At 38.8% G+C, this 22,658-nt stretch overlaps 1 protein-coding gene across 3 annotated transcripts in view; it reads right to left on the bottom strand.

The window, feature by feature from the left end:
- Positions 1-2,438: 2,438 nt before the first annotated feature.
- The window catches only part of LOC124555375 (organic cation transporter protein-like), a 448,833-nt gene continuing 428,613 nt past the window's right edge, over positions 2,439-22,658 (bottom strand). For all 3 annotated transcript variants that reach the window (XM_047129264.1, XM_047129265.1, XM_047129266.1), the window contains exons 11-12: positions 22,240-22,376; positions 2,439-3,158 (exon numbers count right to left, since the gene is read on the bottom strand). In XM_047129264.1, the coding sequence (XP_046985220.1) occupies positions 3,095-3,158; positions 22,240-22,376 (201 nt within the window). In that variant the 3' untranslated portion in view covers positions 2,439-3,094. The remainder of the gene's footprint in view (positions 3,159-22,239; positions 22,377-22,658) is intronic.

The raw sequence follows: 22,658 nt of genomic DNA, 5'->3' as shown, positions 1-22,658 counted from the left end.
TCCGTGGACTGCTGCGTCGGCTATGGGCCGCTTAGTGTGACGTCACTAACACTGCTGGGCGGCCTTGTTATCCCGGGGGTGTCGATATAAGGGCGCAGCAACAGCCCACTGGCAGTCATAACACTTGACAATGGCCAAGGAATGCTTGGCCGAAAGCTCGTGTAGTTTTAAGCAATTGACGCGGTTGGAAACCCGAGAACATTTTATTCGTTGAATAAAATACATTCCAATACGGACTAAAACTAAACAATGTTGCCGCAAGTGAAATTGGCACCCGCGATGTTGGCTGAGTTGAGCGGCAGCATCTGTCTCGCTCTTGCATGTCACTCGCTCTGTCTTCTCCACGCTGCCCGTGCTGCCATCGTCATGCGCGCGTTTTGAATGTAATGAATATAGGCAGGTAGTGGGTACGTCTAATCAATTTATCGTTTGCTCTGTTTGCGAAAGTAGGAAATTTTTGCACTGGCTGGAGACAATGGGACAGGCAGCCTGAAAGCGGGACTATCACGCCCAAGGCGGGGTCACGTTAAGTATACCCACGAAAATAGCAATTGCATGGGTACTGTCGTAGTCTAGCTGTATGCAGTTATGTTATGCACCCTCCACTTCTTTTCTGTAAATTTTCTTGAGTCGTAAGTGGTTACAAAGGAACTTTTTATTTATTTGAAAGGTCTTAACTGTCTTCACATTCTTTGGATATTATAACAACACATTTTAATTTATCTACCTCAGGTTTATGCAACATCTTTCCTTTGGGAGTTTCTTCCCTACCTTGTGATCTGCCTACAGGATTCTTCTTTGGGGTTATTGGGGATGTGTCTTCAAATTCCAATCTCAAGTTCTGGAATGGACATTCAAATGAGCACTGGCCCCAAATTTATGCAGTTTTCTGCTGCGAGTTTACATCTGACAGTGCTGCTCTATATATTTAGTCTCTCTTACTTGTACTGTATTGTATGTTAACTGGGGACCTAGAAACGACAGAGAGGCTCCGTCCCCACCGCAGCTGCAGTGGTCCACAACCCCACGACGACTACCGCAGTCCACTTCACCCCTCTGCCGCCCCACACCGAACCCAAGGTTATTGTGCGGTTCGGCCCCCGGTGGACCCCCCAGGGAACTTCTCACACCAGATGAGTGTAACCCCTATGTTTGCGTGGTACAATAATGGTGGTGTACGTGTGCGTGGAGAACTTGTTTGCGCAGCAATCGCCAACATAGTGTAACTGAGGTGGAATAAGGGGAACCAACCTGCATTCATTGAGGCAGATATAAAACCGCCTAAAAACCATCCACAGACTGGCCGGTTCACCGGACCTTGACACAAATCCGCCGGGCGGATTCGCACCGGGGACCAGGCGCTCCTTCCCGCCCAGAAAGCCGTGCGCCAGACCGCACGGCCAACCGGGCGGGCCTCTCCTTTACTTAATAAACATTCTACTGAATGAGTAACTCGAATGCCAAGAGTTTGGTTTCAGTTACTCATTTACTCTGGCTCTACATACTTTGGGATGAACTAGAGCATCACCTTTTCTGTATTATTGTCCTTGGAGATTGCTATGTAGACATCTTTTCTTCCTTTATGTGACTGTAAACTCCTTTTGGTGATCTTTTTCTCATCAGTAATTCTTTGTGGTAGCTTAAATGCATCTTTTTACAGGAATCTGTAAAAACTGCCATAGCCTCAGAAGAGAGAGAAGATTTGTGACACATGCTGTGATACTTCTTAAAGTATGGAATGGAGAGAAATATAAACATTTTTATCATATGAGAGCAGACAGACATGAAACCAACAGACCATACACAATGAAAAGGAAATTGATTTCAAATCAAAACCGCTCCACTGCATTACAGATTTTAAAATTATTAAACTGGCAATGGAAGCACCCACAAGTTTAGGCAACAACTGTAAACCACATGATACTCAGTAATAAACATTTAGCAATAACATTCAATTCTTTGTGTAAATATAGTAAGTACTTGATTGATAACTCATTGGCTCCAGTATGAATGAATAATTTTCTGGAAGTTGTAGAATTTTCCCATTGGAAGCCTATAGTAAGCAGCATTTATTTATTAGTGTTTTGTTTCATTACAGGTCAGGTTTTTCAGCTTACTATACCACACATATAGTATCATTCATTACAGTCTTTCATTCTTTTTCTACTCCAATCTTCTTGATGTTTACAGAATACAAAAATAAAAAAGACAAAATATCAATTCAATGAGTAACATATTAGTACTGATTACGTATTATTGTATTAGGAACCCAGAAAATAAAGCAATGTTCTCAAATTAGTATAAGAACAATACTTTTACAAGATAAGGGGCTGTATAGTCATCATTCAGAACTGCTTCCAGCTTCTCATTACATTTATTTTGAGTTTATGATTATCCATCTTATTCTTCCTTCTTGCCAACAGATATGAGTCACAACATTGATTGAAATGAAACATGAAGTTTATTATTCAAATGAGCATGACAAAAATGTACATAGCACAGGATAAAATGTTTTGTACTCTTAACAATGCATGGAAGTCTTCACATAACACTTTTACATCTGATGTTCAAATAAAACTCATTCACAGAGCACATTAATCAATAACACACATGTGCAGTCCATCTTTCATAACCTCAAAAATACATGGTTACATAGCACCTGTAGTTTCCAGTTTTGTATTCAGCAAACAACACATGGGACACTAATTATTCATCATCGGTATTTACATTGTGTCTCAATCATATTAAAGTCTCTCTTTTATGCAATATTTACAATATTCTATTTCAACATAGACTTCAGTGCAAGTAAATGAACACTTAGAAAGAAAAATGTCTGATCATATTCAACAGATGCATAACTGATACTTCTATGTCCAATACCACAAACATTGACAACGGGCTAATGAAATGCCATCAAGGTTGGCCCAGAATCTGCTGCTAGTGTAACAGCTCAATAATAATTTTCTGTTGTGACTGTTATGGTACATATCATACCTCGTCAGAATCCTACTTTATTCTTGTGAGTATTAGGTGCAAAAATGCCTCACAGCATGTTTTTTGGCCATAAATAATTACAGCCATTTCACTTCATGTATTAGCTGTTGCAGCTGCCTGTTGAAGAATTATTTGTCCTCTGTTTTTCAACTGTGCTCATCCTTCTGAAGAGAAAAATTAAACAAATACAATTAAACAGTTCAGCATGATCTAACTAAAGTATACATTACTATAATTAAATCATTCTGTTATGATTTTCAGTAATGTATTAGACTAATTAAAAAGAAAATATATCTGCTTCAACTAATAGTTACTCTATTACAGCTTAAACTTGATGTTATGTTTTACTTGTGCTAGTGCTTATTTTATTTCATTCTGTTAATACTAACTGATTGTTCAGTGTTTACTTATATGCATTCCTGTATTCCTGAAAAACTTTCTGCTCTGTAGAATTGTGATATATGCTTATGGAAGCATGAATGCATAATGCAAGTCATACACTGAAAACTGTAGCAAAAGGAGAAACATCCTGACCTGATGTTCTTCAAATCTGGAGCTATAAAATTTTGATACAAACTAAATTACTCCTTCCAGTGACCACTTTCATTCAGTTTGGTCTGACACTCCCCTCAGGTCACTAATATATCTGTGTCAGACATCTGTTACATACTCTAACATGTTTAGAGGCCTGATGGATAAATTATCACTTACTGTTCACTGTCACAATCAGGTAATATCACACACACCTCCCTTACAGTTTCATGGTGGTTAGGAATACCATTGACTATCATACTTGCTGGATATCCACATGTGGTACAGTTGCAAATCAGTGTCAAATTACTATAATCACATTGCACATTAGCTTTTTGGTGCATCTTGTAAAACACCATGGAAGAAAGATGAGTGAAAAATGAGGGGTATCTGCAGAGTGTTCATAAACAGTCACTTTGCATTTCTTGCAATTTCAGAGTTAATGATGATACCATGGTATTTGAAACTAAAACAGCATCAGCTATGTGATGAAAAAGGGTATTCCATTTACGTGCATTAAGGGAGTTCATCTGAAGATAATGTAATAAACTCACAAGAATACATGAGATCTAAGGAATAAGAGAAATACTGTTTAGTCAGAGCTGGCAAAACCCCACGAGAAGAGAAAATCATTTTTCCAACGCGCAAGCAGGAGTTAAGAATTATTTTATGGGAGGCAACCCAACTGTAACATATTTCTTACTTTTTTTGAAGAGACTTCCATAAGGGAAATCTGCATTTGACTGGCCAGTGAGAGGATTAATTTAGAGAATATTTTGCTAGACAAAGTAGTCCAGAAGGAAGAAGGTAGAATAAAGCTAGAGGTCTTCAAGAACTAGGTACTTTGATGTGAAAATGTACACCTCATGCCATAAGAAGTACCTGGGTTTGATTTATCACAATAGTGGGGATTTTTAATTAGCCAAAGGACTGGAAAAGTCTGCACTCAGCCTTGTAAAGGCAACTGCAGACATATTCAAAGAAGATGTAGTGGCTTTAATTTCCAAAAACTGGCATCACTTATCTAGAGACCAATGCGGTAACCACACACTCCACAAGTACAAAATAGGGGAGAGTGCGTCATGAACATGATACACAAGTTGGGGTGGCAATTACTAAAACAAAGGTGCTTTTTGCTGTGGCAGAATATTTTCATGAAATGTCAATCACCAACTCTCTACATCTACATCCATACTCTGAAAACCACCACAAAGTGCATGGCCGAGGGTACATCCCATTGTACGAGTTATTAGAGTTTCTTCCCATTATGTTCATGTATGGAGCACAGAAAGAATGATTGTTTGAATGCCTCTGTGTGTGCTGTAATTATTCTAATCCCAAGTGAGCATTACATATGGGGTTGTAGTATATTCCTAGAGTCATCAATGAAAGCCAGTTCTTGTAACTTTGTTAGTAGGATTTCTTGGGATAGTTTACATCTATCTTCAGGAGTCTGCCAATTCAGTGTCTACAGCATCACTGGAACATTCTCCCACAGGTCAAACAAACCTGTGATCATTTGTGCTGCCCTTCTCTGTATACGTTTAATGTCCCCATTTGATCCTATTTGGTGTGTCCCCCACACACTTGAGAAGGGTTCTAGAATGGGTCACACAAGTGATTTTTTAAGCATTTCCTTTATAGACTGACTGTACTTCCCCAGTATTCTACCAATAAAATGAAGTCTACCACCAGCTTTACTCACAACTGGCCTATTTGATCATTCCATTTCATATCCCAACAAAGTGTTACACCCATTGATATTATAATCATAGAATACAATGTCTTTTTGTTTTGTTTTGTGACGTCCACAGTTTTACATTTCTGAACATTTAAAGCAAGTTGCCAATCTTTTCACCACTTTGAAATCAAACCAAGATCTGACTGAATATTTATGCAGCTTCTTTTGGGCAATACTTCATTACAGAGAACTGCATCACCTGCGAAAAGTCTGAGATTACTGTTGATATTGTCCATAAGGTGGTTAATATACAACATGAACAGCAAGGGTCCCAGTACACTTCCCTGGGCCACACCTGAAGTTACTTCTACATCTGATGATGATTCTCCAACTAAGATAACATGCTGTGTCTTCCCTACCAAAAGGTCTTCAATCCAGTCACAAATATCAGTTGATACCCCATATGGTCAAACTTTTAACAACAAGCATGTGTGTGTTACTGAATCAAATGCATTTTGGAAATCAAGAAATACTGCATCTACCTGACTGCCTTTATCCAGAGCTTTAACTATGTCATGTGATAAAATTGTGAGTTGAGTTTCACATGGTCGATGTTTTTGGAAGCCATGCTGGTTGGGATGGAGGTCATTCTGTTCAAGATACCTCATTATGTATCAGCTCAGGATACGTTCTAAGATTCTACAACAAATCAATGTCAAGGATATTGGAAGGTAGTTCTGTGGATCGCTTCTACTAACCTTCTTGTAGAAGGGTGTTACCTGTGCTTTCTTCCAACTACTGGGCATGGTTTTTTGTTTGAGGGATTTATGATAGATTATAGTTAGAAAAGGGACTAACTCAGCCGCAAATTCAATATAGAATTTGATAGGCATTCCATTGGGCCCTGGAGCTTGGTTCAATTTTAACGATTTCAGCTGTTTTTCAACACCACTGACACTAATACTGATTTCACTCATGTTTTCAGTGGTACAAGGATTAAATTGGGGTAGCTCTCCTGGGATTTTGTTTGTAAAGGAACATTTGAAAACACAGCTAAGCATTTCAGCTTTTCCTTTGCTACTTTCAGTTTCAGTTCCTGTCTCATTTGCTAGGGACTGGACACTAAATTTGGTGCCACTAACAGCCTTTACATAAGACCAGATTTTTTTTTAGTTTTGTGAAAGATAATTTGACAATATTCTGCTACAGAGGTCACTGAAGGCTTAACACACTGCCCTCTTGATAGCTAAATGCATTTCATTCAGTATCTCTCTATCTACAGTCCTATGTTTTGTTTTACACCTGTTATGTTGTAGTCTCTGTTTCTTTAGACATTTCTTTATGGTGACTGTATACCCATGGCAGGTCCCTCCCATTATGAACTGTTCTACTGGCTAAATATATATCCAGTGCATGGTCAACTATTCTTTTAAACTTGAGCCACACTTCTTCTGCATGCTTCTGCCCTGTGCTGAAAGTTTCAAGTTCTGTATTGAGATATGACACTACTGATTTTTTATCTAGTTTACTGAATTTATAGGAAAAGACAGATTGCTACTAACCATAAAGAAGACACATCAAGTTGCAGACAGGCATCATTAAAAGACACTCGCATATAGCTTTTGGCCACAGCCTTCATCAGTAAACGACCAGCCCGAGATGCTGGAGTTGACAGTCATGTGTGCATGAGATGTGCTTTCTTGTGTGTGTGTGTGTGTGTGTGTGTGTGTGTGTGTGTGTGTGTGTGTGAAAGCTGTTTATGAGTCTCTCTTAACTGATGAAGGCTGTGTTCAAAAGCTATATGTGTCTGTCTTTTAATTATGCCTGTCTACAACTTGACATGTCTTCTTTATAGTAAGTAGCAATCTGTCTTTTCCTACATTGTTGATATTCCTACCTCGAGTTTACATTGTTTGATTTGTGAACATATATATCTTTCTGTTTGTTTTAGTTGGGCTTTGTACTTTGGTAATCATTGTTGCCACAACTGTGTCATGATCACTGATAGCAGTTTCAGTATGGATGTCCCAAAGAGGTCAGGTCTGTTTGTTATCATTAGATCCAATATATTTCCATCATGAGTGTAGTTCTGAATTATCTGCTCTGGGTAGTTTTCAGATAAGACATTTAGTAATACTTCACAGGAGGTCTTATCACGCTCACCACTAACAATTCTATAATTTTTCCACTTGATTGTTGGATGATTAAAGTCTCCACCAAGGATTACAGCATGATTGGGGAACTTAGGTACAAGTGAACTGAAGTTTTTTCTAAAGTTTTTGGTTACTTCAGAATATGACGCATGAGAAATATAAGAACCCAGTTACAATTTTATGCCCAGACTTGATACTGAGTCTTGCCCAAACACTCTCACATGCAGCTTCAGTTTCTATCTCTGCAGATTTGAGTTTCTTGAGTAATGTGAAAAAAGATTTTGTTGCAAATTCCTCAGCAGTTGACCCTAGGCTTTTCATACTTTCACCTGTGAAAAGCATTTCTTTAGAGCCGACACTGATACTTCTGAGTTTCCTACAGCTATCATTGCCTGGATTGGATGGAGAGTCACCTAATCTAAAAAACCCTTGTGTGCACCCCACACACAGTTAGCTACTTGGATAGCAGCCTCTGACGTGAAGTGCACACCTGACCCATTTAGGGGCACCCTACAGTTCTCAGCTCTGTGATGCAAGTCCAGGAAGTCACAGCCTAGCTTGTCACAGAACCTTCAAAGTCTTTGGTACAGTCCTCCCACTCGACTCGGAATGAAGGGGCCATGATTAGTTCTGGGTCAATGCTGGTGAGCTGTGTTGAAACACCATGTACAAGTCTGATCTTCTCAACCTTCTCTGCCAGTAGCTGGAATGATCAAAATATGACCTCAGAGCCCAGACAACAGGCATCATTTGCTCCAATGTGCACCACACTCTACAGTTGCTTGCACCCTGTTCCATCAGGGACTGCCGAAATAGCCTCTTCAACACACTGAATGAGGCCACCCGGCATACACACTGAGTGCACCTGGTATCTTTTCCTGTCCATTGCTCACATTTCCCTAAGGGGTGCCATCATTTGCCATAGTTTGAACTGCTGATGATTAATGCACCCCTACCCTTTTGCGTTTGCCTCCTCTTGACACTAGACAAAACAGGTTTCCCCAAAACAGGTGAAGTGAGTCCCACTGGCTGAGGTTTAGTTTCACTGAAAAACAGCACTCTGAACTTGGTTAATGGGATTTGGTATAACACACAGAGTCTGCCCTGGTCCCAGTCCACATTGTACAGAATGCCTGGATCTGCCATTGAAATGCCATTCAGAGTCAACTGAATGAATAATGACCAGTCCTGTATATCCTGCAGAGGAGATGGGATCCACAGGAGAGGATAGTAGTTGAGGTAACTTTGGCACCCGTCTCACAGGTGTATGACCCTCAGGAGCTCTTCCAACACACTGATTCACAGCAGCTTCCAATTATTTGACAGTAGTCAGGGCTATTCCCACCTACCTACAAATGTCTCATCTTGTGTTTGAGAGCAGCATTCACAGTGGGGCTGCATTGTGGCTGGTGCAATGTATTACATGACAGTGAACAAATAACTTCAAACTAAGCCTGCTGATTATCTTTTGTATCTGTTCCGCTAAAAAAAAATTACTAATTCTGTATGAGAATTGAAGTAAATGAGATTTCTATTAAGGCAACAGAAAAATCTGTAGTATAAATTACTAATTTCTTAAAACTTTTTTTGGTTGATTATAGTTATTAGCAAACTTGAAAAAAGAGTTAATTTATGATAAATCTAGATAATACGCACTCCTCCTTAAGGGAAAATTAGATGTAACACTTTGGTATAAAATCTGATACAATTACTAAATCACAATCACCAATTTACTAAAAATTTGATTATGCACAGGACAATGGTAAATTCTGAAAATTCTCCTCTGGAGACTAAAATATTTTGTAGCTGCACACCTACATAGGGAGGAATGACCATTTTCATAAAATAAGAGAAATCAGAGCACACACAGAAAGATTTAATTGCTTGTTTTTCCTGTGCACAGTTAGAGACTGGAACAGTAGAGAAATAGCTTGAAGGTGATCCAATGAACCCTCTGCCAGGCACTTAATTGTGAATTGCAGTGTAGTCATTTAGATGTAGACAAACTAACAGTCAGTGAAACCCTTCTCAGAAGATGATGCCACAGTTTGTCAGCAGCCTATAGTTCATGAATCCTAATGAAGGTAATATTACACTACAATCAAAGTAACAGAAATTAGTAAATTCTGTACAGAAGGGTAGTGATTTCAGCATGTAATGCAGGTTAATGACATTCATAGTAAATGATTTTCTGAAGAAGACAACAACATACCACACAAGCAGAAGTATAATCATTTGAAAAAAAAATCATATCTATGTTGGTGCACTACATGTTGTTGTTCTTGTCCATTCTGATACGTAAATACACTCAACTACATTAAACAAACTTACAGCTGTGGATTGGTTATGTAAGGGTATCTGGTGGTCTTTCACAACTATTCAGCTGAAATCAGTGTGGATTCTTCATTATCATTATGAAACCATGCAACATTTGACTTGTATTCTGCAAGATTTGATTTCCTATTTGATCATTGTGATTCAGGTTTTCATTACTTCCCCTCATTTGTTTTAGACAAAGTGCTGGAATGGTTCATTAAAAAAGGTCTCAAGAAATTTTCTGCCCATCTTTGTCCAGCTTGACTAGTGCTGTGTCTTTAATAACTCCTGTTTCAACAGGACATTAAAGGGCAAACTTCACCTCCTTAATCCAAACATCTGATATAATATAATGCATGTAATTTAACAATCACAGGTACAACCTGCCACCAAATGGTACACAAAAGAAGGAGAAGAAGTTATCAAATGTGCTGAAATTAAAAATTAACAGTGAAATACCAGTAATGGAAGTCTGATAATTATAATAGTATTCATATTTGTTGACATCTACATTTTGTACCATATCACTGAAAGGAATACCTATGCACTACAGTGAAAAGGCACTTAATTTCAAACTGTGTTAGTTGTTGCGTCATGGAACACTTAAAAACTTATGAAAAGATGGAAGTTTATCTTTAATAAACTACTGCATGCAATGACTTCTCTAATTTAATCAAGATGATTAACTAATTTGAGTCCCAATGGGACAGGCAAATTATCTCATTCTTGCCAGTGAGGCAGCCTTCCTTAAGTAACCACTTTGCCCTCTGGAAGATTCTCCCTGAGTATCAGTTTGTAAAAGGAATGAGAAAATTGAAGGCCAGGGTTTAACTTCCATTGGCAGTGACATTGTTAGAGATGGGGCATAAACTTGGACAGAGTAAGGATGGCAAAGGGAATTGACTGTCACGTTTTTTCAGGGAAATTAACTTTGTATTTACTTTGATCCATTTAGGGAAATCATGGTTGGTTTGTTGATTTGGGGGAGGGAACCAAACAGTGAGGACATCAGTCCAATCTGATTAGGGAAGGATGGGGAAGGAAGTAAGCTGTGCCCTTTCAAATGAACCATCCCAGCATTTGCCTGAAGAGATTTAGGGAAATCATGGAAAACCTAAATCAGGATGGTTGGATGTGGGTTTGAACCATCATCCTCCTAAATGCAAGTCCAGTGTGCTAACCACTGTGCCACCTCGCTTGGTAATAGAAAACCTACATCTGGGTGGCTAGACAGGAATTTAAACCACATTTCTCAGTAATATGAGTCCAATGCCCTAACCACTGTGCCATCTCATGCAGTGGAGTGAGAAGCATGTACTTATTCAACAGTGTAAATGCATAGAATGATTAATAATCAGAATTAAGTTTTTAAATGCATTGTACTTAATGCAAATAAAGAAACTTGCATTGGAATTCTCCCTTTATTCAGTACCCACTATACTTGCTATTGATTCTAGCTACACCTGCCCAAAACCAGTATACTGATCCCTTGGTGCTGTTTTATCCTTATGGGATAATTTGCTTTGACTTGCATTAAGTGCCTTCTATTATTAAATTTGACAGCATCTATAACATGTCTTCCTATGATAACTTTTTAAACTTCCATTCACTTTCTTATACAAGGTATTTCAGAAATACTTTTGCTTTTACAAACTTTTTGTGCAGCTTTCTCACACTAAAACAATAAGTCTATGTACTTATGAGCAAAAGTCCTATTTTTAAGGTTATAAATGCAAGTTTATGTTAAATACATATTGAGGTAAGATCTGCAAATGATGACTGTAAGTAATGATGAAAGTTAATTTTGTTATATAATTGGCTGATATTATCTGCAAAACTGAATCCACTGCTGCATGCAGTGTATTCTGGATGGCTTGGTAGCAGTGGCAGATTTAAGTTAACATATGAGATGGAAGCATATGAGTCTGTCCACTAGGTCCACATCTTCACTCAGCAAGTCTAAAACAATGGAGGCAATGCTCGTTTGGTAAAGTCCATAAGCACCATTGCATGATTAGACAGGCCAGATTGGTACGCAGTACATGCTTCCACTTGCAGGGAGATATATAATAAAATATAGGCTGAGATAATGTAGGGATGCTTTTAGAGGAGACCTTCATTGTCGAGTGTATGTTTTAGTATCAAGAAAGAGGGTGTTATGGAACTGTAACGAAATAGGCTGCCAAATAATATGATTGGTAAGATAAAGATTATGAGCTGGCCAATCAGTTGGATGGACACACCCACACCAGTCTGGTAGAATGTGTAGAAGACATGGATGCTATGCCCTGTGTGAATCATTTCAATGACTGTTGAGAGATTGCACACAACACTGCTAGTTCATCATTTAAGCTCCACCAACAGTCACAAGGGCTCCTTCTCCTGGGGCACAGCATGGACATCATACAATGGCTGTAGCACTGACAGTCTGATCTTCACCTGGTATGAACAAGCACTAAAATATTCCTGTAAAACTACACCTGCTTTGTTCCATTTGTCTTTGAGTAGTAACAAAAACATATGAAAATCAAACATGAGAGACTTATTAATACAGTTGGCATGTCATTGTTTTCTTTTTTATGAAAATGTATGCAGTTGGGCCACCCTCTCCCCAAGGGGAGTGGCGGGTTCAGCGGCGTTCACGGCACACAAGGCAGAGGATCAATATGGAGGCTGGCCGTGTGGCACTGCCCGCTCTACCTGTGAGTGGACATGTGGCCGCTCCTTCAGCAAGGTCCGAGCAGGCACACGGGGGGAGGGGTTTATTAGTGATTGGGAGCTCCAACGTTAGGTGGGTGGTGGAGCCCCTTAGGGAAATGTCGGAAAGGTCAGGGAAGAAGGCCAGTGTTCACTCTGTCTGCTTGCTGGGGGGTCTCATCTGAGATGTTGAGGAGGCCTTGCCGGCGGCGATAGAGAGCACTGAGTGCACCCGACTGCAAATTGTTGCTCATGTCGGCACCAATGACTCCTGCCGTCTGGGTTCAGAGGTCATCCTTAGTTCACACAGGCGGTTGGCGGAGTTGGTGAAGGCGGAAAGCCTCACTCATGGGGTGGAATCAGAGCTAACTATTTGTAGTATCGTTCCCAGAACCGATGACGGTCCTCTGGTTTGGAGCCGAGTGGAAGGCTTAAACCAGAGGCTCAGACGATTCTGTGGAGATCTGGGGTGCAAATTTCTTGACCTCCGCTATTGGGTGGAGAAATGTAGGGTCCCCCTGAATAGGTCAGGAGTGCACTACACCAAGGAAGTGGCTACAAGGGTAGCGGAGTACGTGTGGAGTGCACATGTGGGTTTTTTAGGTTAGAGAATTCCCTCCCTAGCCCGACAAGACGCCTCCTGAGACACGGCAAGGCAGGAGTAGGCAAAATGCAACAGGGAATAACAGTATTAATCTGCTAATAGTAAACTGCAGGAGCGTCTGTAGAAAGGTCCCAGAACTGCTCTCTCTAATAAACGGTCACAATGCCCACATTGTACTAGGGACAGAAAGTTGGCTGAAACCAGATGTAAACAGTAATGAAATTCTAAACTCAGATTGGAATGTATACCGTAGAGACAGACTGGACAGTGAAGGGGGAGGCGTGTTTATAGAAATAAGAAGTGCAATAGTATCGAAGGAAATTGACGGAGATCCGAAATGTGAAATAATTTGGGTGAAGGTCTCGGTTAAAGCAGGCTCAGATATGGTAATTGGATGTCTCTATAGGCTCCCTGGCTCAGCAGCTGTTGTAGCTGAGCACCTGAAGGATAATTTGGAAAATATTTTGAGTAGATTTTCCACCATGTTACAGTTCTGGGTGGAGATTTTAATTTGCCGGATATAGACTGGGAGACTCAAACGTTCATAACGGGTGCCAGGGACAAAGAATCCAGTGAAATTTTTTAAAATGCTTTATCTGAAAACTACCTTGAGCACTTAAACAGAGAACCGACTCGTGGCGATAACATATTAGACCTTCTGGTGACAAAGAGACCCGAACTATTTGAAACAGTTAATGCAGAACAAGGAATCAGCGATCATAAAGCGGTTACTGCATCAATGATTTCAGCCATAAATAGAAATATTAAAAAAGATAGGAAGATTTTTCTGTTTAGAAAAAGTGACAAAAAGCAGATTTCAGAGTACTTGATGGCTCAACACAAAAGTTTTGTCTCAAGTACAGATAGTGTTGAGGATCAGTGGACAAAGTTCAAAACCATCGTACAATATGCGTTAGATGAGTATGTGCCAAGCAAGATCGTAAGAGATGGAAAAGAACCACCGTGGTACAACAACCAAGTTAGAAAACTGCTGTGGAAGCAAAGGGAACTTCACAGCAAACATAAACATAGCCAAAGCCTTGCAGACAAACAAAAATTACACGAAGCGAAATGTAGTGTGAGGAGGGCTATGCAAGAGGCGTCCAATGAATTCAAAAGTAAAGTTCTATGTACTGACTTGGTAGAAAATCCTAAGAAATTTTGGTCTTATGACAAAGCAGTAGGTGGATCAAAACAAAATGTCCAGACGCTCTGTGACCAAAATGGCGCTGAAACAGAGGATGACAGACTAAAGGCCGAAATACTAAATGTCTTTTTCCAAAGCTGTTCCACAGAGGAAGACTGCACTGTAGTTCCTTCTCTAGATTGTCGCACAGATGACAAAATGGTGGATATCGAAAGAAACGACAGAGGGATAGAGAAACAATTAAAATCACTCAAAAGAGGAAAGGCCACTGCACCTGATGGGATCCCAGTTTGATTTTACACTGAGTACGCGAAGGAACTTGCCTCCCGTCTTGCAGCGGTGTACCGTAGGTCTCTAGAAGAGTGTAGCGTTCCAAAGGGTTGGAAAATGGCACAGGTCATCCCTGTTTTCAAGAAGGGACGTCGAACAGATGTGCAGAACTATAGACCTATATCTCTAATGTCTATCAGTTGTAGAATTTTGGAACACATATTATGTTCGAGTATAATGACTTTTCTGGAGACCAGAAATCTACTCTGTAGGAATCAGAATGGGTTTTGAAGAAGACGATCGTATGAAACCCAGCTCACCCTATTCATCCACGAGACTCAGAGGGCCATAGACACGGGTTCCCAGGTAGATGCCGTGTTTCTTGACTTCCGCAAGGCATTCGATACAGTTCCCCACAGTCGTTTAATGAACAAAGTAAGAGCATATGGACTATCAGACCAATTGTGTGATTGCATTGAAGAGTTCCTAGGTAACAGAACGAAGCATGTCATTCTCAATGGAGAGAAGTCTTCCGAAGTAAGAGTGATTTCAGGTGTCCCGCAGGGAGTGTCGTAGGACCGTTGCTAATCACAATATACATAAATGACCTTGTGGATGACATCAGAAGTTCACTGAGGCTTTTCGCGGATGATGCTGTGGTCTATCGAGAGGTTGTAACAATGATAAATTGTACTGAAATGCAGGAGGATCTGCAGCGAATTGATGCATGGTGCAGGGAATGGCAATTGAATCTCAATGTAGACAAGTGTAATGTGCTGCAAATACATAGAAAGAAAGATCCCTTATCATTTAGCTACAATATAGCAGGTCAGCAACTGGAAGCAGTTAATTCCATAAATTATCTGGGAGTGCACATTAGGAGTGATTTAAAATGGAATGATCATATAAAGTTGATCGTCAGTAAAGCAGATGCCAGACTGAGATTCACTGGAAGAATCCTAAGGAAATGCAATCTGAAAACAAAGGAAGTAGGTTACAGTACGCTTGTTCGCCCACTGCTTGAATACTGCTCAGCAGTGTGGGATCTGTACCAGATAGGGTTGATAGAAGAGATAGAGAAGATCCAACGGAGAGCAGCATGCTTCGATACAGGATCATTTAGTAATCACAAAAGTGTTACGGAGATGATAGATAAACTCCAGTGGAAGACTCTGCAGGAGAGACACTCAGTAGCTCGGTACGGGCTTTTGTTGAAGTTTCGAGAACATACCTTCTCGAGGAGTCAAGCGGTATATTGCTCCCTCCTACGTATATCTTGCAAAGAGACCATGAGGATAAAATCAGAGAGATTAGAGCCCACACAGAGGCATACTGACAATCCTTCTTTCCACGAACAGTTCGAGACTGGAATAGAAGGGAGAACTGATAGAGGTACTCAAGGTACCCTCCGCCACACACCGTCAGGTGGCTTGCGGAGTATGGATGTAGATGTAGATGGAAGGTTAATTATTGTTTCATAATGGTGCTTTATAAAGGGAAAGAGAAATCAAAAGGCATGGCCCCGGAACAGAATATTTTATGAAAATGAAAGCAAATGTGTTGATTGATCGTTCAGTCAGTTCTCAATACAATATATTATATATATTATAGACTGATATATTATGAATGAAACACACATGATAGGTGTGATGTTCACAAACTGGTATTCAGGTGTTTTTCCACAATCAAGAACAAACATAAATATGTGGTGCGGTGAAGTTTTTGTAGGATCAAAGATTTTAAACTAGTGCATCAAGAGGGTATCTCCATTACCAAAGATCAAACTTATTAATATCATATTTAGGAATCAAATGAAAGGAACCATTTCAGTGAAAATGCTATGTAAGATTATTTTACTCAGATAAAACATGTGGCACATTAACTAATGAACTATATAACAAATTACTAAAAAAAATGTTCTTAGAAGAAAATAAATTGAACAATAATCTTTGGTGGCATGTTACAAGGCAGAAGGTAAACAAAATAATCTTGCCTTTAACAGTTCCTAAAACACAAACACACAAGATATACTAGTGAGATTAAGCAAGTAAGTGGAGTAGCTGTTGATTATACAAAGTATATTTTTTAGCAGGACAGGAGAAATTATAGTGTCTGAAATAAAGGAAAAAATGGGACATATGAGTAAGAGAGGTGATTTAGAAAATGGCCTAGATTGGATTATGAGTGGTATCTGCAGTTAGAAGTGATGAGTAAGGGAACTGTGTCTGGTCATTCAGTAGTAAGCTTGGGGAGATGGACATACATTTATTAATTTCCATTATCTCAAGGTAGTTCATCCTCCATCTTGCACAGATGTGATGGAATACTTCATGTTACACCTTGTAACAATGTTACCAGGTGTCCTGAAAAAGTAGAGTCTCCTTTTCTAAGTTTCCAACTTCTATGGTGTTGCTACAAGTGGGTGCATATTGCCCTGCTGGACTGACCTATATAGAATTTACCACATTTACAAGTGATTTTGATATTCTACTCTTTTGAAAAACTGAAGTTCTGTCTTTACCTTTGGGTGAAAAGTATCCAACAGTGCCATGCTCACAACATGATGTGAGACTCTTCCTCAATATGGAACTGTACACCATTTATTGTGTTCTTGAGCTGGTGGGTCAAAAACAGGGTAAAGCAGAAAGTACAGCTGTTGTTTCTGCTTTTTGTGCATTATGGAATCTACCATGATAGGAGGGTATTTGTCTGACTGCATGTAATTCAATTTTGGAAGTTGTCTCCAATCATGGTGATGGATATTATGTGATGTATCACTGAATTGTGTTTATGGGTCACTGGGTGTCAAGAATTGGTAGGTAATACACCACAAATATTGCCCCTCTCCTATCATGTTGGAGTCCATAATGCACAAAAAGCAGGAGAGATCTCTGTTCTCAATCCACCAGTCCTAGAACACAATAAATAGTGCACAATTCCATACTGAGGAAAAGTCTCACTGAATGTAGCCACAGCATCTTTGGACACTTTTTGCCCATGGAAGATACAAAATCACTTGTAATTGTGAAAAATTCAATATAGGTCATTTTATGAGGCAGTATGCACCCTTACTTGAAGGAACACCATAGAAGTTGGAAACTTAGAGAAGGAGACTCTACTTTTGTAGATCACCTGCTTGAAGGAGGCCATAGTTAGAAGGTGCAACATGAAATATTACATGACAACCATAAAGGAAGAAAGATGATATAATGGGAATTAATAAATTTGGCCATCTGCTCAAGCTTAGAAATGAATGGCAAGACACATTTTCCTTACTCATCACTTCTAACTGCAGATACTAATGATAATCCCATCCAGGCCATGTTGTAAATTATCCCTCCTACTCAGATTCCCCATTTTGTTCCTTTATTCCAGTTACTATAACTTCTCTTTTCCCATGATAAAAAAATCACTTTTTGTAATCACAGCTGCTTCACTTACCCGCTTAATCTCAACAGTATATCTCATATCTTTGTAACTTAGGACCTGTGGAAGAACAGTTTATTCTGTTCAGCCACTCCACTGGAACATGACACAAAAGTTTATTGTTCAATTTATTTTCTTCTAAGAACAATTGTTGTAATTTGTTATATGGTTCATTAGTTATGTTGTCACATATTTAACTTAGCTGAATAATCTTACATTGAATTTCCTCTGAAATAACTCCTCTCATTTTGTTGCTAAATATAACATTAACAATTTTCATCTTTGGTAATGGAGATACCCTGTAGATAAGTTAGTATAAAATCCTTGATCTTATAAACACTACACTACACTATATATTTATCTTTGTACCTGAGGATGGAATAGGTGCCAAAAACCAATTTGAGAAATAAATAATAAATATGTAGAATGTTACATCAGTGTCATATCTGTTTTCATTCATAATGTAAAAGCAGTTGTACTGTACTCTATTTTTAGTCGTGCTGTTCGTGCATCTTACCCTTTTATTTGTTATTCACTGCAGATTCTGCACTCATGTGTAACTATATTATAATTGTTAAATATAATTATCATTAATTAACTTCAAATGTGGAGCCTTAACTAACACACCGTAGTTACTTAATTTCAAAACCATAAGGCACCATTGGAACACTGCATAACTGACACCTAACATTGGAGATAACTAATTGTTCTCTACACAGATGGCACTCAATGTAGTGCTTTAAACAATCCATCACCACAGTAGTGAAGAGTAAAATCATTTGTAGAAGTACTTGTTAAATTATTGTAGATAGCCAACATCCATACAGCAGGGAAAGTGGTGTATGGTGTACACTCTCTTTCAGATATATCAGATATATCATTTACAACACACATTACATTAACAGTTTCCTTACATTCAGCTCCATTTTATTAAAATGGTCTGCTTGTAAATATCCTTTTTCTTTGTTCCCTGTATGGATTTGTTCCCTGTATGGATGTGTGTGTGCTACAGAACATGAATCAGAAACTATCTTAACACATTGACTGCCAGCTACGAGTTATCTTGTACTTGATGGCCTGGGCCACTAGCGCCCATTAAGAGCTTCTGCATAAAATCAGATATGGAAACATTCACATGTGATTTACATATCTTGGGCATCAGGGACTGGTATAGTAAATTGTCTGGGCATGGTGGAACAGAATTTTGATGTTCACACTCAAAATAAAGTAACAGAAAAGTACTTACAAAAATTCATATAGGTATTTTCACTTCAGACACAAAATGTCTATTTTATGTCCTAATGGTAATGAAAATATAGTTCTTTTTATTGATGATAAGTCTTGAAGCTTTTTCCATGCAAAGAGCTAGTTTTTCTATGCAAATGGGGCACAAGTACAGTGATTCATTTCTTTTGTTGCATGCACAAAACACTGTGCACAGCTTTGTTGCCTCCATTTTTTTTTTCAGTGGTGGGTATCGCCTCTAAATAATGAAAGCTGCCACCTGTCCCAATTTTCTTCTATGTGCCTAGTATCTTATCCCCATTCAATGCCTGAATAAATTTTTCTCTAAAAGCCAGAGACTTGATTTTCCTTCCTGCTACGTGATTATAAAACCGATGGGCGTTGTGCAGGTAAATTTCTGTTAGATGTAGAATAAGCTTTTTTTTTAGCCATCTAATAGTTTTTGCAATGCTGAATAATACAACAGCATTTAAACTGACTGATCAATGCCATCCATGCCATTGTTGTAGTGTCTGACTATGTTTGGTTTCAAGGCAACTTTGCCATTTCAATTACAAACTTCCAGCATTTTGGCATAGTGGATATTAGGAATAGTCAGGACTTTCCATATATCCTTCCATTTGCAAACAACAACAGTGTCATTTCTTTTCCCACCATCTGATCATTCTTCAGTTTTACAGTAACTAACGATTTTTGGTTTTCCTTTCTGTTGTTACATAATGTTCCACATACATAGGTTTTGTAATCGACAAATAGGTTTTGTAATGATAAAGGATTATAAAAATTTCCTCATGAAGCATGTATCTTCTGTTCAAGAAAGCTTTCGTCAGATATAAAACAACTTCAGATGCACGACCTATCTCTGCCTTCTCCTTTGACTTGCCACAGTAGATTTTTATTTTGAGATCCACACTGTTAGATTCACAGAATTCGTTAATATTTACATCATATGTGTTTCTGAAGCTCTTTCTCTTGAATAGACCGCCAGTTTTTCTGAAACTGGAATTATTTGTCTGTGCATGCATGTCATGTTTAGCTGTTTTCACCTCATTTGGGTAATTCCTTGAAGGTGTGTCATTTTTTCCTCAAATTGTATAATTTCCTCTGCATCGCCTGATTTAATTCGATTACATTCCACTACCCCTGTATTATTTTTGTTTATGTTCATCTTATAACCACCTTTCAAGGAAGTATCAATTTCATTTGAGTCTCATTCCAATTCCTCTACCATATCACCAGCAAAACAAAATATGCTCATACTGGAAGATAATGGCTCTAGATTCAACTGCATTGGCTTCCACAGTACGTAAACTTATTTGTCTATGTTCCGGTTTGTTTATGGCCACTATCCAGCCAAATATGTGCAATATCTTGGTTGCAGTGTCACCCACAGTGACCTGGCAAGTAGGTGCACCACTTCGCGCCATCCTTTCCGCAAAGCAAAGCGCAAATCATGGAGTTGCCTTGACCAGCAGGCTGATGTCTCTGTGAGCAGCGAGAGGTGGCATGACTGTGGCGCTGCCAATGGTAAATACCTTGAAGGCCATGTCCTGTCCAGGTTTGTTGAAATGCACAATCAGTACTAGCTTTCATTAGTCCACACTAAGTTAGTGGAAGCATTCTTTTCAACAACTCTGCATATAGTATACTGTAAGAGGCAATGATGAACATCAACACTGTTTACATCAGCTTTTCACTCACTGTGTTCTTAAGTCAAGCAGAATACAAATCTTCACTGCACATTTATTACTTCATTTTATATAAGAAAAACTTTGACACTGAGAAAGATGTGAGGAAAAGAATGCTTGATGTATTTTGGTACGTGTCATTCTGAAACTATTCCTCCTAAGGAAGAATTATAGGTGTCAGAAATTCTGTGCTGTTGGCTGAAAAGGCTCATTCTGTAGCTAATTTGATGTTATGTATAGGTATACATGATGTACTTCCAGAAAAACAAACGTCTGCATGACAAAACCTTGATTCGTCAATGCAAAATGTCTTGTCTCGAACTTAATTATTGCTCCTGATGATATTGTAACAGCCAAACCTGTTTTAATTTTGTATAGTCAGTCACTGGACTACAGTGAGTTGTCTGAAAGTGTAGGTATCTCAGTAACAGGAGAACAGTTTTCTACTCGTAACAAACCTCCAGAATGTGACATTGTAAAAAGGTCTTGTACTCAAGTAATGTTCCATCAGTGGAAAACAACAAGATCCCATGTGCAGCAACAGCCCCAGAAATACTTTTATTTCCACAACATCCGTATCCCTCCATCTCAAGAGTATGGTTGATCTTCTCCCCGCACGTTTTTCTGCTTCTGGCTCTCATATAGACTTTTTTGTTCACATAATGAGATTAGGAACACTTTGGAAAAAAAAAACAGATCAACAAGTGTATTGATGCCTAAATTTCATATAATTTCAGTTCCACATCCTCGATGCACACAAATACTGGTGGATCTTCAGGAATGTCACCTCCCTCGTCTCTGGTATTTGTCGTGCCTGTTATTTGCTGTTGTCTGCACCTGAATCCTCACTTGAATACTCACATGAAGATGGTTTGTAGAGATTTCCAGCATCTGACAGTTCGTTCATAAGCTCATCTCATTCTGATTCGTTCATGTTAACTAGCTGTTCAAGTTCTACATCACCTATTCAAGTTCTACATCATTCAGTTTCCTCTTATTCTAGCCATTTTATGAGGAAAATTGAACACAGATAACGATAAACATCAGTGAACCATCTACAGAACAGCTACTGATGCTCTTACAACAAAGACATGGATTGTATTGATGAACATGCTTCAAAATACACAAGCTGTTGAGTGATTATTGACAACAATTTATCTTGTAGCTGACATCTGAGCTGTACTTTCAACTCTGTACATCAACTATGAGATAAGTAGCACCAAGAAAAATGATGAAACAGATGGACTACAAATGAGATGACAAATCAAATGATATGAACTGATTAAGATGACTTCTGGGTGTAGTTTACTCATTTTAGCCATAGGCAACGTGTTAATAGTGTCATAAACAGTTGTGACTCAGTAGTTGTATAATCATGGATATTTAAGTCTGTCTTTTGGTCCATTAAGTAACAGCAAATTTCAGTGCATGGAAATTGTGGAAGAAATATAGGTATATAAATAAAAGATACATAGGTGTATACATACCTTGAATTATCTTCACCCTCTGCAAGAGTTCCTGGCAAGGGTCGATCAGCAGTTTCAGGCAGCAGCAAGACACAAAGACCCCCAACTACAGCACATACACCCAATAATCCCATTGGGACACGATCATCCATCTCAGACTGGAAGATGATTTAAAGCTTTTTTTTATTAATGAATCCCATAATGAGGAAGGCTTCCATTAATCATTGTAAACATTTAATATAAACATTGCAGTTACTTGAAAAGAAATTGTAAATTAGTTCTACTTAAAACTGACAAGCAAAACACAGAACAGATTTCACCCTTCTTCATGGGATGGACATTTATCAGAACTATTATGAGGTATTTTCTTGTTTTGATTTCTGCAGCTGATCATCCAATGCAGTATAACAACAAAGTGACAGAAGAGGTGAAGTGCACAC

The sequence above is a fragment of the Schistocerca americana genome, chromosome X (assembly GCF_021461395.2).
Source record: "Schistocerca americana isolate TAMUIC-IGC-003095 chromosome X, iqSchAmer2.1, whole genome shotgun sequence".
Taxonomy (NCBI): Eukaryota; Metazoa; Arthropoda; class Insecta; order Orthoptera; family Acrididae; genus Schistocerca; species Schistocerca americana.
The sequence above is the reverse complement of the archived record's forward strand: the minus strand, read 5'-3'. Positions and strand labels throughout refer to the sequence as shown.